We start from the raw sequence: 18,962 nt of genomic DNA, 5'->3' as shown, positions 1-18,962 counted from the left end.
TAAGCCAGAAACTCTAATACTTACTTCTGATGGTCTTGGCAGATCTTTCTGGACAGCTTTGTGCATTCGCTTCATTTCCTTTACACGCTCTGCCTCTCGTATAGCCTAAAAAAATTATTTTTATATCCATTATTACAGCTATATGGTATTTGCCACATTTCAATAAAGTTGAAAACATGTATAAGAACATGTATGTTCAAGAGTTAAAGCTGTCGAAGTCTGTGTAAGTTTGTAGAAAGGTAATAAAAGGCAACAGAAATCAGTCTATTCATTCTCTCATTACAATACAAACTAAGAACTGCCAACAGCTACTAGAGCATTCTCCAAGTTTATGTGGCTCCATCCATCAGATAATCATTCTTTTCTTGTTTAATTTGGAATTCTAATAAAAATCCTAGAAGAGAGCATAGGCAGGAATGTCCCTGACACCAGCTGTAGCAACATTTTTCTAGATACGTCTCCAGAGGCAAGGGAAATAAAAGCGAAAATAAACTATGGGAATTACATCAAAATAAAAAGCACAATGAAGAAAATAATCAACAAAAGACAACCTGTTGAATGAGAAAAGATATTTGTATACAACATATCCAAGAAAAGGTCAGTATCCAAAATATATAAAGAACTTATACAACCCAACACGAGAAAACAAATACTCAGTTACAAAGTGGGCAAAAGACATGAACAGACACTTCTCCAAGAAGACATCAAGATGGCTAATGGACACATGAAAAGATGCTCAACATCTCTCATCATCAGGGAAATACAAATCAAAACTACAATGAGATATCACTTCATACCTGTCAGAATGGCTAAAATCAAAAACACAAGAAAGAACAAGTATTGGCGAGGATGTGAAGAAAAAGGAACCCTTGAGCACCGGTGGTGGGCATGCAAACTGGTACAGTCACTGAGGAAAACAGTATGGAGGTTCCTCAAAAAGTTAAAAATAGAACCACCTTACAATCCAGAATCACACTATGGGGCATTTACCCAAAAAATACAAAAACACTAATTCAAAGGGACATGCACCTTTATGTTTAGAGCAACATGATTTACAGGAGCCAAACTACAGAAGCAGCCCAAGTGTCAATGGATTGATGAATGGATAAAGAAGTTGTGGTGTGTATGTGTGCGTATATGTATATACCTATAAAGATAATGAAGATGTCATACACACACACACACACACACACACACACACACACACACACGGAATATTACTCCGCCATGAAAAGGAATGAAATCTTGCCATTTGCAACAACATGGACGGAGCTAGAGAGTGCAATGCTAAGTGAAATAGTCAGAGAAAGACAAATACCATAAAATTTCACTCATATGTCGAATGTAAGAAACAAAACAAACCAGCAAAAGAAAGAAAAAAAAAGAGAGACAAACCAAGAAACAGACTGTTAACTATAGAGAACTGATGGTTACCACAGAGGAGGTGGGTGGGGGGGATGGGTGAAATAGGTGATGGGGATTAAAGAATGTACTAGTCGTGATGAGCACTGGGTGAGGTATGGAATTGTTGAAACACTATACTGTACACCTGAAACTAACATCACATTGTATATCAACTAAATTGGAATTAAAATAAAATTTAAAAATTTAAATAATCAATTGGAATCCTAAACTTAGAGGATAAGTTTAACAAATAAACTCTTATTTGTTCCTCCTGCAACACAACCCTCACTTCCACCTCAAAAGCTACTGATTTTTAATTTAAAAAACTAGCCAATGTGTTGTTTCCTGATTCTTAAATCACGAATAATATAAGTTAACATATTAGAATTTCAAGGCATTTCTGAGAGTAAATGTAGGGCAAAGTAACTAAGAAAACTAAACATAAAAAGTAATATCCTGGGGGCACGTGGGTGGTTCAGTGTGTTAAGTATCCAACTCTTGATTTCACTTCAGGTCATGATCTCATGGTTCATGAGTTCAAGCCCTGCACTGGGCTCTGTGCTCACAGTGCGGAGCTTGCTTTGAGGTTCTCTCCACCCCCCCCCCTCTCTGTCTCAAAATAAATTAACTTAAAAAATAAAGTATTATCTTGTACTACCAACTAAAAAGCACATTCAGGGGCACCTGGGTGGCTCAGTCGGTTAAGCGTCCGACTTCAGCTCAGGTCATATCTCATGGTCCGTGAGTTCAAGCCCCGCGTCGGGCTCTGTGCTGACAGCTCAGAGCCTGGAGCCTGCTTCCGATTCTGTGTCTCCCTCTCTCTCTGCCCCTCCCCTGTTCATGCTCTCTCTGTCTCAAAAATAAATAAACATTAAAAAAAATTAAAAAATAAATAAAAAGCACATTCATGTGACTTCTCTCTGAAATACATTTACATTGATGCTATTCACACTCAAGTCCCATGAAATTCCATTTCTAAAATTATCCTAGGGGTGCCTGGGTAGCTCAGTCAGTTAAGCATCCGACTCCTGATTTTGGCTCAGGTCACGATCTCACAGTTCATGAGACTGAATCCTAATTTGGGCTCTGTGCACTCAACATGCACTTGTTTTTAAGACTGATCAATAACACCTTTTCTTGGCTAGAGTGAAAAGCAATGTCTACAAGAACATTTATGTGTATTTTAAAGAAGCATAATAAATTTGACAGGAGGTATTTAAATTATGTACATACACATATACATACACACGTTTTAAGACTGCCTATCAAGATATTCTTGTATATTATTAATTACATGAGTACATATTATTAACTATGTTAAGCAATTTAGGGTAATTTCTTTTTTCAGATATTGAAAAAACTTTTAAATATGGACACATTTAATGACCATTCTTCATTCTTTCAGCCTACTGACACGGTCAGCTACTTCACACTTCTTTTCTAGCACAATTACCCACCTGCTTTCGTGCATCCACATCAGCAGCATCTTCAATGTAAGTATCATCTATTTCACGGTCTTCCAGCTCCTTCTCAGCATTTTCTGGCAGAACAATCTCAAAGTCATTCTTAGGGGCAGGGAGGCCCAACAATCCTAAACGGAGATGCTCACGAGATTCTCTTTCCTGTAGAAAAAAAATTGATCTTCTCAATTCATACATCTTAAGTATTCAACCTCCATTCTTAAGAGTTTCTAAAAAATAATTAGCCTAATTTTAATTCTAGAAAAACAATCCCTAATTTCAGAGCTGAGACAAGTTTGTTTGATTTCTATCTCAGTTTCTTCTCTAAATTAAGATCAAAAACTCTGATTTGTGATCCGTAAAGTTACTCTCAGATATTCTAATAGAAGGTTTGGGAATTATCTCTGCAGGGCAGAAAAAAATCCTTTAGAATTTCCATTTAAGGAATACATTTCTGACCATGAAATTTAATAGCAAATGAAAGAACAAATTCAAAAGTCAATTTGTTCTTGGACTAATAAAATCGAATCTGAAAAGATGCCTGAGTTTTTGTGTGTGTTTATTTTTAATAGAAATTACCAAATCATGGGGGGCCTGGTTGGCTCAGTCAATAGAGCATGCGATGCTCGATCTTGGGGTTTTGAGTTCAAACCCCACATTGAGGGTAAAATTTACTTAAAAACAAATTAATTAATTAAAAAAAGAAAAAGAAAGGAAGAAATGACTAGATCATATGATGACCAAAGAAAACAGTCCACACTTCCCAAAAGAAACTGCCTGGTACCCAAAGTTTTCCCCAGTACATCCTTGGCTTACCTTTTATTCCCCATAGCTCCATTACACGTATGGTAGGTGTGAGGCCCAACCAGATGACCTGCTATGTCCAAAATACACTCCATGCTTACTCATTTTGTGGCCTCTAACTGAGACAGCCCCCACCTCTCCTTCTGAGCATACCTCAACGAAGGTTTTCCTAGTACCCACCCAACAAATGTGATTATTTCTGTCTTCGGCCCCCCCAAGCATGTTGGTCTTACACAGAAAGCTTATTTTGTTCTTACATTACAATTATTTGGGGACTTGGTTTAGCACTGTCAATCTCTCCAGAGTATAAACTTCCTTAAGACAAAGGACACCTTTACTCAACTTTAGATCCTCTGAAGTCTCCAAATCAGCGCTCTGCACACATTAAATTCATTTGTTTAGCTATTATGTAGCCATTCACAGTTGACATTACTTGATATCAAGGTGGGCATTAAAAAAATTCTAAACTCGGGATGCCTGGGTGGCTCAGTCAGTTAAGCGTCCAACTTCAGCTCAGGTCATGATCTCATGGTTCCTGAGTTCAAGCCGGCGTCAGGCTCTGTGCAGACAGCTCAGAGCCTGGAGCTTACTCTGGATTCTGTGTCTCCCTCTCTCTCTCTCTCTCTCTCTCTCTCTCTCAAAAATAAACAGTAAAAAAAACACTTTTTTTAATAAAAAATTCTAAAATAACCAAATCTATACACTAGGTTAGAATTTGTAAACTAAAAACAGGTATCACTGGAACTCATTAAAAAAAAAAAAAAATCTCACAATGCTTTTCTGTGGCATCATATAAGACCCAAGAGTGACGTAAGAAAAGCAATAACGTGGGCAGAAACAAAACTGTGGCTTTTATGATTAGCTGTCTGTATCAGCTTGCAAAAATACAAAAGAAAACTTCACTAAGATAAGCAATAAACATCAACTTAATTTGGCTTTGAGATCTAGATAGCTCTTCTAAAAGTCTAGAGCAAACAAGAATCAAGGCTCAAAATCTAATTTATAAGGCATTCCAAACTCAAAATTTGTTTTACAGAAGTTAAAGAAAAAAAAGAGTGCCATTCAAGAAAGTAAACTATTAATTAGTAAATGATAAAAAATAAAATCATATGACATACAAGGAGAACTACTATCAGCACAATCAGTATTCACAAACACATTAAAAATTAGTCAGCTTAGGGGCACCTGAGTGGCCCAGTCAGTTGAGCGTCCGACTTCAGCTCAGGTCATGATCTTATGGTTCGTGGGTTCGAGCCCCACGTCAGGCTCTGTGCTGATAGCTCAGAGCCCGGAGCCTACTTTGGATTCGGTATCTCCCTCTCTCTCTGCCCCTCCCTTACTCACATACTCGCTCTCTCTGTCAAAAAGAAATATTTTTTTTAAATGTTTTAAATTAAAAAAAAAAAAAAAAAGAGTAAGTAGGCTTAGGAGACCAAAAGGTTCCCCTTCTCAAGTTCTATAAATCATTTTCCTTTTCTGGAATCCATAGGTGTACAGTTATCTTAAAGTATATGTAATATGCACCAACAAGGGAAAATATTTTAATACAACGTCCATGAGATAGAAGAGTTTAAAAAAAAAAAAGAGTATTAAAGGGATTTGACATGTACCATCTGCTTCACATAAGAGGGATCACTGTAGTCTGCCATTCCATCCTCGGGATTAATGTTTAATTTGTCTCGAAGAGGAGTTCTACCCGGGGTGGAGTTAATAACTGGTTTGGGAGTTGTCCCACTGCGGGGAGTCAACCCTTCAGATCCATGAGAAGGAGTCCTAGAAAGACAGAAATTCCAATTAATAAAAGTGCCAATTTTATCTGGATTGTGCTTCCAAATATTTTTCACATAAATTATTTTACAAAGAAAGCATAAAAGAAAGAAACTAAGATTGCAGAATATCTGTCTTCCTACCTGGTTTTAAGTGAGATCTCTACGTTGGAGTACAGGTTTAGTTCAACTAGCTTAGTATTTACACACAGTATTTTTATTTTAATGACTTCAAGTAAAGTTATTACATTTGACATTTTCTTGCCTTGCTAAACTAGGCCCACCAAACATTATTTCAACCTTTCTTGATGCATTGTGGGGTGGCTAAGAACATACCATGGGCAGAGGGCAGCCATAATGCTCAAAGACCCCTAGGAAATTGTTTATAAGTTCACAATAGTGTCTTCATCTTATCATTTGCCCTCACCACCAGTAGCTGCTGGCTAGAACACCACTATCATAGGTATGCATCCACTTCAGTGGTTCCTCCTTTACGTTCTGTTTGGAAACTTAATTAACATGTCTACATATGAACAGTTCTGAGTGAGGGCTGAGACTCTCTTAGCAATAAATAAAATCCACAGACTTTGCAACTGATATCTTAGTTGTTCAAAGCCTGTTTTTGTTTGTTTGGCTGGTTGGGTGCTTACTTCCTATACCTTAGCTCTGTTCCAGACAAGTGATCTGCCAGGCAGATGTTCCCAAAGGTGAGATGAGGTGTTATCAAAAGACATGGTCCCTGCCCCCAAGGAGCTTACAATCTAGTTGAGAGACAAGACATACACAGGGAAAGAAGGATTAGGCTCTCTTACAAGCCCTGCAAAAGTGTTAAGTTGTATATTAGGATCTGGCTGCCAATGCTTCTTGATCCTGCTGTCAGGCACAGTTGTAACAGTTTGAGACACTCCCATACTAAATAATCAGTACGAGGATATATCCTAACACTGAAAATTAAAAACGAACCTAAAAGATTTCCAAACTTAAAAGCTCAAATTTCATTTTAATATGACCTGCTTCTACAAGGTTTCTATCTAAAAAATTCCTCTTAAAAAACAGTAACTTAAAAAAAATCGTAAACAAAGACTGAACTCTGGACTCTAGTTAATGATAAGCACAAGAAAGTGTTAGAAGTGAAATGGACTGAAACCTGCAACTTATTTTGAAAAGCACCAAATAATTAGATGGATTGACAGATGGATGGATATGTGAAAAGCGAATACGGTAAAATGTTAACAACTGTAGAATATAGATGGTGAAATATGGATGTTTGCTTTCCCATTCTTTTAACCTCTCTGAATGTTAGAAATTTTCAAAATAAAATGTTGGGATATGGGGCATCTGGGTGGCTTAATCGGTTAAGCATCTGACTCTTGTTTTCAGTTCAGGTCATGATCTCAGTCATGAGATCAAGCCCCACAAAAAGCATGGAGCCTGCTTAAGATTCTCTCTCCCTCTCTCTCTCTGCCCCTCTCCCACTTGCTATCTCTTTCACTTTCTTTCTCAAAAAAAAAAAATGTTGGGAGAAAAGCAATAGTAACACAGATAAAGGACTACAATTTTTATAAAATTCAATGAATGATCAAACGAACAATGGACTGATTTGTTCTTTTAAATCGGATAAAATGGGGGTGCCTGGTGGTTCAGTTGGTTAAGCGTCTGACTTCGGCTCAGGTCACAATCCTGCAGTTCATGAATTCGAGCCGCATGTTGGGCTTTGTGCTGACAGCTCAGAGCCTGGAGCCTGTTTCAGATTCTTTTTTTTTTTTAATTAAAAAAAAAACAATTTTAAAGTCAATAAATCAGATAAAATGTATTCAGAAAAAAGGTGATAGCATCAGAAACTCTGAAAAAAAAAGACAGTTCCATACAGTAATAACCAATTCCTGGGTATTATTATGTTATTTACTACCATGAGTGAGAAGAAATCAAAAAGCCATGTTAAATACTTATTTCCATTCTCTGTCAACATTACTAAAACAAACATGTTGTCCAAATCCTTTAAGTTTTTCTAAAACAATAAAGATGTATTCATTTACAATACCTGAATGGGGTAGAAAGAACTGTGTTTGGAGTCTGTACAACCTGCCGCTGTGGAGTCACACCTGAGAAGTCGCTCTCATGCAAAGGGGTATTAAGTCCACCTTTCAATGGGGTGTCCACATTGGTCAGGGCCATGAGGTTCTGAGCTTCCTGATAAACAAGAAGGTAAAGAAGTGTGTTTTAACAGTTCAGCCAGAATAGCCGAATCCTCTCTTCTGGTCCTACTATATAAACCTCAAAGGAGACGGAATTCTTATACATTTTCTTAATGAACACCAACAGATAAAATGAACTTGCCATGACAGAATTCAATACTTCCATTCCTCTGTCAACCTAACACAGCAGATCAGAAGTTTTGGAATAAAGTTTTAAATATCAAAAAATGTTTTAAAATGAAAGTATCATGACTCAAAAGCTTCTATTACCTGTGCCAAATCTCTTTACAATCATAAAAAACTAAAAATGGAAATTTCCCAATGTGAACTTAGGCTAAATGTCAGAATACCCAGATTTTAGTCTGGCTTTATCACGAACTCTCTCCAGTGTTCACTAGCCCCTCTGACTCTCAGTTTCCTCTACTGGGAAGTTAAGATACCTCCAACTGGCCAGTCCAATCCACTTCCTGAGAAAACTCATGAAGGCAAATTCCTTTCAGAAGCCTTGTCCTCTTTAGGCAGGCCTGCCAATGTTCCGAAGTCTTTAGTCCCTCTGCCACAACCCTGCAGCACTTACTACTATCACTGCACCCACAATCTCCTAATCCCCAACTCCGGGCCTGTGAAAGACTACATCTTCCAAGATAATGACAGCCATATCTCTCATCTTATGTGCTCTTCTTAGAATCCAACTTTGATACTCCTCCCATCATGAAGTGGAGGTCTATGTCCCCTCCTTTTGAGTCCAGGTGGCCTTGTGAATTACCTGTAACTAACAGAACGCAGGAAAAGTGACACAGCCTGACTTCCAAGGCAGGGTGAGCAAACATACAGCCTCCTACCACACTCTTTACGACACCCCTAATGGAGCCTTGAGACACCATGAGAGAAGTTTAACTGTCCTGAGGCCACAGGCTGAAAGAAAGCACAAGCTTTGGAGAGGCCACATGCAGATGCATTCCCCATTCTCAGGTGAGGACCCAACCCACAGCCAGCATCAACCACCAGTCATGGAAAGAAGATGATTCAAGTCCCTATGTGTCAAGACACCCCCCAGTGCTGAGTCTTCTTAGCTGAGGCCCTTGACATCATGGAGCAGAGACAAGCCATTCTTCCTGTGCCCGGTCCGAATTCCTGACCAAGAGAGACCATTAGCATCAATGACATGTTTTAAGCCAGTAAGTTTTGGGGCAAAATGAAGATAACCAGGGGCACGTGGATGGCTCAGTTGGTTGAGTGTCCCCTGACTTCAGCTCAGGTCATGATCCTAGGGTCATGGGATTGAGCCCCACATTAGGCTCTGTGCTGAGCATGGAGCCTGTTTAAGATTCTCCCTCTTTCTCTCCCTCTGCCACTCTCCCCCGCCCACTTGTGCACACACTCTCTCTAAAAAAAAATAAATAAAAATTTAAAAAATAAATGAAGATAACCAGAATAAGGCTTATTCCATTACCCATTACTCTGTTCTTAGTTCATGGAAAGAACCTTGAATTTCACACTACCAAAGTCCTGTGTGTGTTCTTTTTGCTAGTCCAAATACAAAACACTTTCCCCAACTAGGCTCCTAAAAGTCTGGCCAGCTTTACACCTTTGGGCAGAAAATTGGAAGCTACTTTTCTCAAGAATCTGACTAACCCAAAAGATGTAGAATACTGACATCAAGAATTTGCCAAAGAAACCCAGCAGACAGTTCAGCCTACAGGGAAGCCTGGAGTTGAGGAGCCTTACCCACACCTAGAGAGCTTCTAGTCTACTTTTAACTGCCCTGCCCTTAACCCCTAGATACAGGCAAAGAGCCAAAGATCAAAAGATATTTGAGGAAACATCCAATATGAAAAACAGAGAACAAAAGAAACTTAAATACTATACAGGGAAAATAAAACATAAAAATAAAACAAAACCATCATTAATAGCTTCAGAGAAATAAGACAAAATATTCACTAAATGAAATATTTAAGAACTGAATACATTTTTTTAAAGAGCTCTTAGAAATTAAAAATGTGATTGTAGAAATTTAAAAACCGAAAAAAGATAAAATTCACAGAAAATCTCCTAGCAAGAAGTCAAAAGGTCAATTAAAACAGAAAACCAGAGAGGAATAAATAAGAAAATTCTTATTTTATTTCATAAGAGAAATAGACCAATGAAAGGGAGGAAACAAAATTTTCAAAATAACATCCCAGAACTGAAGGCCAGGAATCTCCAGAATGAAAAGATCACTAAGTACCTAGCGAGTGATTGAAAACAGACCCACACCAAGAACTATGCATGTGAAAAAGAGATATTAGCTTCTAGAGAAAGGAAAAAACGGATTTGCTAAATGGCAGAGATCTCAATAGCTATAATAGAAGCCAGAAGACACTGGAGCACTGCCTTCAAAACTGTAAACAAAAACCATTTCAATCTGGGAGCACCTGGCTGGCTCAGCCAGTGGAGCATGCAACTCTTAATCTCAGGGTCATGAGTTCAAGCTGCACATTGGGTGTAGAGTTTAAAAGACCAAAAAAAAAAAAAAAAAAAAAAAAGATTTCAATCTTGAGTTCTATACCCAGTTATACTATAGTTAGACCAATAATTCACAGCTATGCAAGGTCTTAAAAATTCCATCTTCCATGAACCCTTCTCCTCAGAAAGTTATTGAAGGAACTTCCATAACTTCAGTAACCTTTCACTAACAGACATAAACCAAAAAAACCAAAGACATGGGAGCCAGGAAAGAGGTGATCCAAGAGACTTTCTAGGGTGCCAGTAACAGGAAATCAAGAGAACAAGCTGTAAACAAGATCTAATCGTCCAGGGGTATTTGGGTGGCTCAGCTAGTTAAGCACCGACTTCAGCTCAGGTCATGATCTCATGGTTTGTGGGTTTAAGCCCCAAGTCAGGCTTTGTGCTGACAGCTGGGAGCCTGAAACCTGCTGTGAATTCTGTGTCCTCCTCTCTCTCTGTTCCTCCCCCATTCATGCTCTGTCCCCGTCTCTCTCAAAAAAAAACATAGGGGCACCTGAGTGGCTCTGCTGGTTAAGCGTCCAACTCTTGGTTTCGGCTTAGGTCATCATCTCATAGTCTGTGAGTTCGAGCCCTGCATCAGGCTCTGCAATGATAGCACAGAGCCTGCCTGGGATTCTTTCCCTCTCTCTCTGCCCCTCTTCTGCTCTGTCTCTCAAAATAAATAAACTTAAAAAAATAAATAAATAAATAAGTGGGGCGCCTGGGTGGCTCAATTGGTTGAGTGTCCAACTTCGGCTCAGGTCATGATCTCACGGTCCGTGGGTTCGAGCCCCGCGTGGGGCTCCGTGCCAACAGCTCAGAGCCTGGAGCCTGCTTCAGATTCTGGGTCTCCCTCTCTCTCTACCCCTCCTCTGCTCACGCTCTGTCTCAAAAATAAACATTAAAAAAAATTTTTTTAAAAAGAAAAAATAAGTAAAAATAAAAATTAAAACATTAAAATAAAAAAGATAAAATAAAAGAGTAATCGTCCAGAATAGAACACTCAGAAATTCTGAGAAAGACTTTTTCAAGAAGCTGAGAATATCTAAAATTTGATCAGATTACAAGAGATTTACACAGACAGTGTCAATCTAGAGTTGAATTTGTGCTAAGTCATCAAAAAATTTAGCATCTGAATAAAACAAGTATTAACTCAAAAAAAAAAAAAAAAACCATAATCATAAGTAATCATAAGGCGCTTTGTGGGCTCAGCAACGAATACAGCTTGCACAGTCATTAAGTAAACCATGAATACAGAACTAATCAAAATTATGATATAACCATAATGGAAAATGAGGGAATAGAAAGAGTGTGCGTGCATGATAGAGGAAGAGGGTGGGAGAGCCAAATGTTCAAATCCCCAGGTGGAGAAGTGGCTAAAACTGAAAATAAAATCAACAAGTAACAAGTGTCCAAGCAAGAAGATGGTAAAAACAGAGTTGTAATTGGTGCCTCTAGAGAGCAAGCAATGAGGAGCACAACTATTTTTCTTACTAAGTTTTAATAGGAACCATGTGACTCCCAATAAAGACCTTAAAATTGTACTTCTGACTATTAGAGAAGAGGAAATGAGACGTAAGGACGTTCAATAGTGTTTTGTTAGGTGTGGCTATTCTCTGGCATACAAACCCCCTACAGAGCTGTATACCCCATGTGTTTAGGAGAGAGAGGGAAACAGTACTGATGGCAGCCTGTGCCAAGCTAAGCACAAAAATGCAAGGAAATTTTAAAAGCTACTGACTACATACACCTGACTTCTTTCTAGGACTGCTAGGCAATGTGAAATTTTAAAATGCTTTGCTTTACTAATAGGTACTAAAGATTTCGAAGGGCTAGCTTCAAAAAAACAAAACAAAACAAACAAACCTATGAATAAATGTGGAAATGAAATCACCTCATTATTGAATCTGCTAATTTAGGTTCCTAATAACAAAATCTCTAGGATCTAGTTTACCCCTTTTAAAAGAAACAAACCAAATCACTTACTATGCTCCTTCACTTTCAAGGACAAGAAGTGAAAGGCTCACTCTACTATCCGACAGCTTACCTGCAGAATTCTGTCCTGGGAAGCCGGTGTACGAGGTGTTCTAAGAGCGATGCTGTTGTTGGTGACATTGTACTCAGACAAAAGCGTACTGGAGGCAGAGTTTGTTATGCCAGATTCCTCAGCAGTCTGACGTGCGATTTCACTTGCTTGGCCTACTTTTACAACCTCCTGGAGTTCTGCATCTGAAATCTGAAAATCATCATACAGCAACATTTTAACCAAAGAACAATACAGCCTAAAACTTCCATATTCCAGAAAGATGAATCACTGAAGCTGTGTGATGAGTACACAGGGGTTTGCTGTACTTCTTTCTTCACTATTGTGGGTTTGAAAAATTCTACAAAAAAGTTTTTAAGTCTTCCCCATATAATGTGGGGATAAATTCCATATATGATATACTATCAAGCGGCAAAGTCTTGTATTTCTATAATGAAATGCTTTCAAACCAACTAACACATCAATAAACCAAGAACATAAAATAATCACGTTTGTATACAACCATCAAAGGAGGGGGGCCTAAAAACCAATTAAAACATCAAAGTCCACTGAGCCATAAGATCCCTGAGAATATCAAAAAGCGTTATCTTAGTAATTTTACAAAAATAAGTATCCTAGGGGCATCTGGGTGGCTCAGTCGGTAAAGTGTCTGACTACAGCTCCAGGTCATAATCTCACAATTTGTGGGTTCGAGCCCCACGTCGGGCTCTGTACTGACAGCTCAGTCAGCTGTTCTCGCTCTCAAAAACAAACATAAAAAAATAATAAATTTTTAAAAAGCAAGTATCCCAAAGAGAACTAAGAAAAAAAAATTATAGGCAAAATCTCAATTTAAGAAATATCACTACTTTAGGGCGCCTGGGTGGCTCAGTTAAGCATTCGACTCTTGATTTCGGCTCAGGTCATGATCTCACAGTTCGTGGGTTTGAGCCCCGTGCTGGGCTCCACACTGCGGAGCCTGCTTGAGATTCTCTCCCTCTCTGCCCCTTCCCCATTCAGCCACATGAGCACTTTCTCTCTCTCTCAAAAGAAATAAACTTAAAAAAAAAAAAAAAAAAAGGGAGTATCAGTACTTGGATGGCAGCATCTGACAAAATTATGTCATGTTTATGCCCAAGAATTTTGTGTTGACCTAAGTGCATCATTTGGATAAAGAAAGAAGCTCTTCTGGCCTCCTAAGTCCATCCTTCTGCTCCATTAAACCAAACAGTCCAATTCTACAGAGCTGTACTATTCAAAATAAACCAAGAACTTTTTCAAAATTCCCATGGTTCTGACCAACTATAATTAAGTCAAAGGAAGAGAAGGCTGTTCCTTGATAAGCTGAATGGTAAGCTGAATGGTAAGCTGAATGAGGGTATGTTTCTCTCTTCACATCTACCACATTGATTTTCACAGCTGTTGTCTCAAAAAGAGAAGTATGGCACAACAAAACATTCCCTATAAGAAAGCAGCCTAAAGTCCACACAGCCAAATACCACCTGTATCCTAATCGGCTACAATAAGAGGCCAGGAGCCCTAACCTGCTCACAAATTGCTAAAAGCTGACAATTACTTACTAAACCATCACAGGGGCAATTTAAGGCCAGATATAATAATTTATACAGAGAAGTTGTTACTTATCATAGTAAATCACAAGGACTTATCCTTATGTGGCTCACCTATTACACTGTAAATTTCTTAAGGGCACCCAACACCTAGCGAAAGCCTGGCATGTAGACCCTTCTTCAAACATGTGCTAAATAAATTATAAGCATATGAGTTCACACAATAAAAAAACTGTTTTTATTAGATTACCTGAGGGGCAGGGAGTACTAGTTTGCTTCTTTTTTTAGTAAATTCAGAAACACCACTAGTCTGAAGAATAGCTGATGGCAAATCAGATTCTTTTTTCCTTTTTAAATGCTGTTTGTCTTTTTTTCTGTCTCTTCCTTCTTTTTCCCTACCATGAATCAAAGCAGAGAGAGATTTTTAAAAGTTACACATAGACAATAACAGTAAAAGCCATATAAATACTCATACACTTCGAACAAAATAATCCCATTCCTAAAAAAATTACTGATAAAAAGACAAAATCCAAATACATTAAGCTGTGCCCTACACCGTTACTCACCCACTATACTCAAGAGGAATGCAGGCTGAGAATAGTGATAGAATTATTAAGAAGATATAGTACTAAGTAACTTACATATTAAATATTAAGGCTACATAAAGACTATGATGATAAACAAAATTTTATATATAATTTCAACAAGAAAATTAAACTATTCCTATATCATGATTACATTCTTACAAAAGTATGTGCGTGCACTTACGAAAATGATGGAGACAAGCATACAAAAAAACGGAAAACAGTAATACAAAGGGGATGGGATTAAAACACTGAATTTTTAAATTTCCCTTTAAAACTGTTCTTCAATTGTTCATTATGATTCTTTTAATTCACTTGTTTTTTTAAAGGATATTTCAGTCCTGACAAATGGTTAAAGTCTAATGCCAGGCTCAAGGCCACCTCTGAAAGCTCCAAGAATGCCTCCTCCCAGTCTGGGTGTCAGCCTCTTCCCCATCCAGCCTGTTCCTTCCAGACGAGCCGCTCCCACTTCCACCTCTTTATTCAAACAGCCTACCTCATACAAGGTCTTAATTTGAGAAACAAATACAATGGAGTACATCCAAGAAAATCCTGTTTCATGGTGCCTGACACCTGTCATTTAGTCCCAATTCATGTCAACAGAGTGGAAGGTCAGTAGGGGAGTAGAAAACTAAAACTCTCTGACAACCATAAAAAGTTCTCCCCACAAAATTCAAATGGAAGAAATAGAGAAAACTCTAAAAATCCCTAGAAATAGGCAAAATCCTCTGCACCTTTAGACAAACATTTTATAAATACACTTATGTATCCCCATTAGATAAAAAGACTTAGGTATGCATCGGTAACTTTAATTTCATTCAAAGAAAACAAGATAAAATTTTCACTAGAATAGACAAAAAACCAGACCAGATTTTGACAGATTCCTCAGTCCATTAGTAAAATAACTAACTTGTTCACAAATGCACATCAACGTTAAGACTGTGACTCAGTGAGTAAAGACTACACTAAGAGCCAAGTGCTGATGTGTCAGGAGATGCAAACAGCCTTCTATGCCAAAGACACGACCACAAGGGTCACTGGTTTTCTCAGAAACGTGAATCCAGTAAATAAATAAAAATATTATGTAGGTCACATTGTCCTAAATAATAAAAATCTGGCTCTGACAAGGATAGCGCATGGCCCTCCATAAAATTCCTACTATACTTTTCCATTTTCAAAATCAGAAAGGCAACTTACGATCTTAGTTCCCCATCAAGATCTTGTTGTCTTAATTTTCTGAAATCTGCATCAAGAGCCTGGTAGTTTTCCTCAGAAGTATCATAGAAACCAAGAGCAGGCTTTTTTTCAAATGGGATTTCAGCATTATAATCAACTCCCCTCTTCTTTTTTCTCTTCTTCTGAATTTCTATGCCAGCTGCTCTAAGTTCTCTTCTCTTCTGGAGGGCTGCAAGACGCCTGAAGAAAAACAAAACAAGATCACCCTGAAAATCACATACCATGGGGAAGGGACAGATCATCTAACAGAGTTAAGAAAACTACTTGGATATTTGGGGAAGAAATATTTATTTAAATTTTTTCTTAATGTTTTTATTTATTTTTGAGACAGAGAGAGACAGAGCATGAGCGGGGAGGGCAGACAGAGAGGGAGACACAGAATCTGAAGCAGGCTCCAGGCTCTGAGCTGTCAGCACAGAGCCCAACGCAGGGCTCAAACTCACGGATCATGACCTGAGCTGAAGTAGGACGCTTAACCGACTGAGCCACCCAGGCACTCCAAGAAATATTTATTTAAATCCTCACCTCACAACCATTCACCAAAATAAATTCTCCTCTTGATTTAAAGATACGCACACACAAGCAAAAAGAAAAACCAGAAGGAACTATATAAGTATGCATCTTATCTGTGGTTGGGAATTACTCACTTAATATAAATTAAATAAAAGGCAAAGGTAAATACCCAACAGCAACAGCTTTGAATTTTAAATTTTATATCTCTATAGAGATCTTCATTTTTTTTAATCATAAAAGTTAAACAACAGGAAAAAACATTTGCAATTTATATTGGGAACGATTAGATATAAACAATCTATTCAGATTTTTTTGTTTAATATATTCCAAGGGGGGGTGGGGGAGGAAACAGAAGAAAACAAATAGTTCTCTAAGGAAAAATATGCAAATAGCCAAAATGATAAAAGGTATACTTAGCTAATAATCACAAATTAAATCAAGTACCATTTCTGCAGATCTAATTACTAGTGTTCAGTTTTTTGTTTCAATGGCAAGTACACAAAAAGTGGACAGTCACCCTCAGTGGTAATGGAAAACAAATGGGTGTAGTTTCCCCAAAGAGAATTTGGAAATACACATTAAAACCCTGAAGTTTCTCACATGTTTTAACCCAATAATTTCATTCCTCAGCGTTTAGCCTAAAGAAATAAGTAACATAAACAAGGCCTTGGCTGCAAGACTTCAAGCAGCATTCATAAATAAGCTAATAACTGGACACAATCTAGACATCCAACAAGAAATGAAGAAAATGTATAGCATAGTTATAAGCTAGAATATTAGACAGCCATCTATATAACGTTTAAAAAACCTGTAAATCTACTTTGCCAGGGAAAGATGCTCAAGACATACTGGTGTGTAAAACACGTTACAAAGTTTACACGTTATAGAGCAACATGTAAAAATTACATGCATATATCTATCAGTGAATATACGCTTGTAAGATGTGAAGGATGTCCAACAAAATATGAACAATAATCACTGGAGGTTAGAATTTCATTTAATCTTTACTTTTTTGTATTTTCCCATGATGCTATAATTCTAATGATATAATGACGAGAAAAGTTATTTATAATATTAAAAGGGGAAATCAGCATATAAGAACACTTTCCAGCATGAGGCTCTGCAGACCTACACCCCCAGTAAAACTGACAAAAATTAGAAAAAAAAAAAAAAAGTTTAAGTCTCTGGAAAGGATCCAAAGGAGATATAGCACATGATGAAACATTTATTCAAGAAAACCTGAGGAGTGCCTGGGTGGCTCAGTCAATTAAACATCCGACTTTGGCTCAGGTCATTATCTCACAGTTCAGGAGTTTGAGCACCACGTCGGGCTCTCTGCTGTCAGTGCAAAGCCCACTTTAGATCCTCTGCCCCCCTCTCTCTGGCCCTCCCCTGCTTGCGCTTTTCTCTCTCTCAAAAATAGACATTTAAAAATTTTTTCTTTTAAAAATTTTTAATGTTTATTCATTTTTGAGACAGAGGGAGACAGAGCACAAGTGGGGGAGGGGCAGAGAGAGAGGGAGACACAATCTGAAACAGGCTCCAGGCTCTGAGCTGTCAGCACAGAGCCCAATGCAGGGCTCGTACCCACAACTGTGAGATCATGACCTGAGCCGAAGTCGGACGCTCAACCGACTGAGCCACCCAGGCGTCCCTTATTTTTTTTCTTAATGTTTACTTTATTTTTGAGAGAGAGCATGAGTGAGGAGGAGCAGAGAGAGAAACACACACACAGAATCTGAAGCAGGCTCCAGGTTCTGAGCTGTCAGCACAGAGCCCTACTGGGGGCTCAAACTCACAAACCAAGATCATGACCTAAGCCCAGGTCAGATGCTTAACCAACTGAGCCACCCAGGTGCCCCCCAAAAAATATTTTAATTAAGAAAAAAAAAAAAGAGAAAGAAAGAAAATTTGAAAGACAAGGCACCTGGGTGGCTCATCAGTTAAGCATCCAGCTTTTGATTCTGGCTCATGTCATGATCTCAGTTTGTGAGATCAAGCCCCGTGTCAGGCTCTGAGCTGACAGGTCAGAGCCTGCTTGGGATTTTCCTCTCTCCCTATCCAACCCCTCAAAATAAATAAATAAACTTAAAAAAAAAAGGGGGGGGGGAAGAAAATCTGAAAGAGGGCTTCAACTACCCCCATTGTGGTATCAGTCTGTACTTTTTAAATTTTTATTTATTTTTTTAATTTACATCCAAGTTAGCATATAGTGCAACAATGATTTCAGGAGTAGATTCCTTAATGCCCCTTACCCATTTAGCCCACCCCCCTCCCACAACCCCACAGTCTGTACTTTCTAATTAAGTTCTTCTTTCCCGCTTATCCCCTCAAGCAATAAGGACTGCCCCAAGCCAGCAAGACCCAGCAGGTAATGAACTCCAAGACCTTGAGTGCCAGACTTTTCCTGCCCACCTGCACATACCCACTGACCTTTGTCCCACTTTACTTACATAAACCAGGAAGTATTTTTGTCACTTTGGAGACAGTCTTTGAAACGCTATCCAAGTCTTCCCGGCGTTGGCCTCACTGAAATAAATTTCTGTCTTGTTCCACCACCACTCGTCCCTCTGCCTTTGCATTTTGTCAATGGGGAGTGGCCAAATCTGGTGTGTTTGGGACCCCCCAGAGCCAGGTACTCTTGCACCCCTGCACCCCAGCTACAAATCTACTAAAATTCATTAAAGAAAAGTGAAAGTCTATAGTATCTGAATTAAGACCCACTTCCTCATCTCCTACCCCTGTCTGCACTGGGAGATATAAACTCTACTCCACACTAGTGCAGCCAAAACCACAGGGTTCTCTCTCCCCTCCAGTTCCCAACAGGAAGGCTTTCATTACAAGAGGGGCAGAACATCAGCAATTTTCATCCTGCCTCCAGATACCCGTTGCAGAGGTTAAATTCCAACAAGAGTGCCCCAG

At 38.5% G+C, this 18,962-nt stretch overlaps 1 protein-coding gene across 2 annotated transcripts in view; it reads right to left on the bottom strand.

Moving 5' to 3' along the window:
• Positions 1-16,224, bottom strand: part of LOC125917880 (cell division cycle 5-like protein) — a 34,883-nt gene extending 18,659 nt beyond the window's left edge. The window contains exons 1-7 of one of the 2 annotated variants that reach the window (XM_049623974.1): positions 15,489-16,224; positions 13,958-14,102; positions 12,164-12,352; positions 7,476-7,624; positions 5,279-5,441; positions 2,862-3,026; positions 25-105 (exon numbers count right to left, since the gene is read on the bottom strand). In XM_049623974.1, coding sequence (XP_049479931.1) covers positions 25-105; positions 2,862-3,026; positions 5,279-5,441; positions 7,476-7,624; positions 12,164-12,352; positions 13,958-14,102; positions 15,489-15,769 — 1,173 coding nt within the window. In that variant the 5' untranslated portion in view covers positions 15,770-16,224. The remainder of the gene's footprint in view (positions 1-24; positions 106-2,861; positions 3,027-5,278; positions 5,442-7,475; positions 7,625-12,163; positions 12,353-13,957; positions 14,103-15,488) is intronic. The other variant, XM_049623973.1, reaches the window with a different exon arrangement.
• Positions 16,225-18,962: the final 2,738 nt, after the last annotated feature.

Source organism: Panthera uncia, unplaced genomic scaffold (genome assembly GCF_023721935.1).
Source record: "Panthera uncia isolate 11264 unplaced genomic scaffold, Puncia_PCG_1.0 HiC_scaffold_273, whole genome shotgun sequence".
Lineage (NCBI taxonomy): Eukaryota > Metazoa > Chordata > Mammalia > Carnivora > Felidae > Panthera > Panthera uncia.
This window is presented reverse-complemented; position numbering and strand designations above follow the sequence as displayed.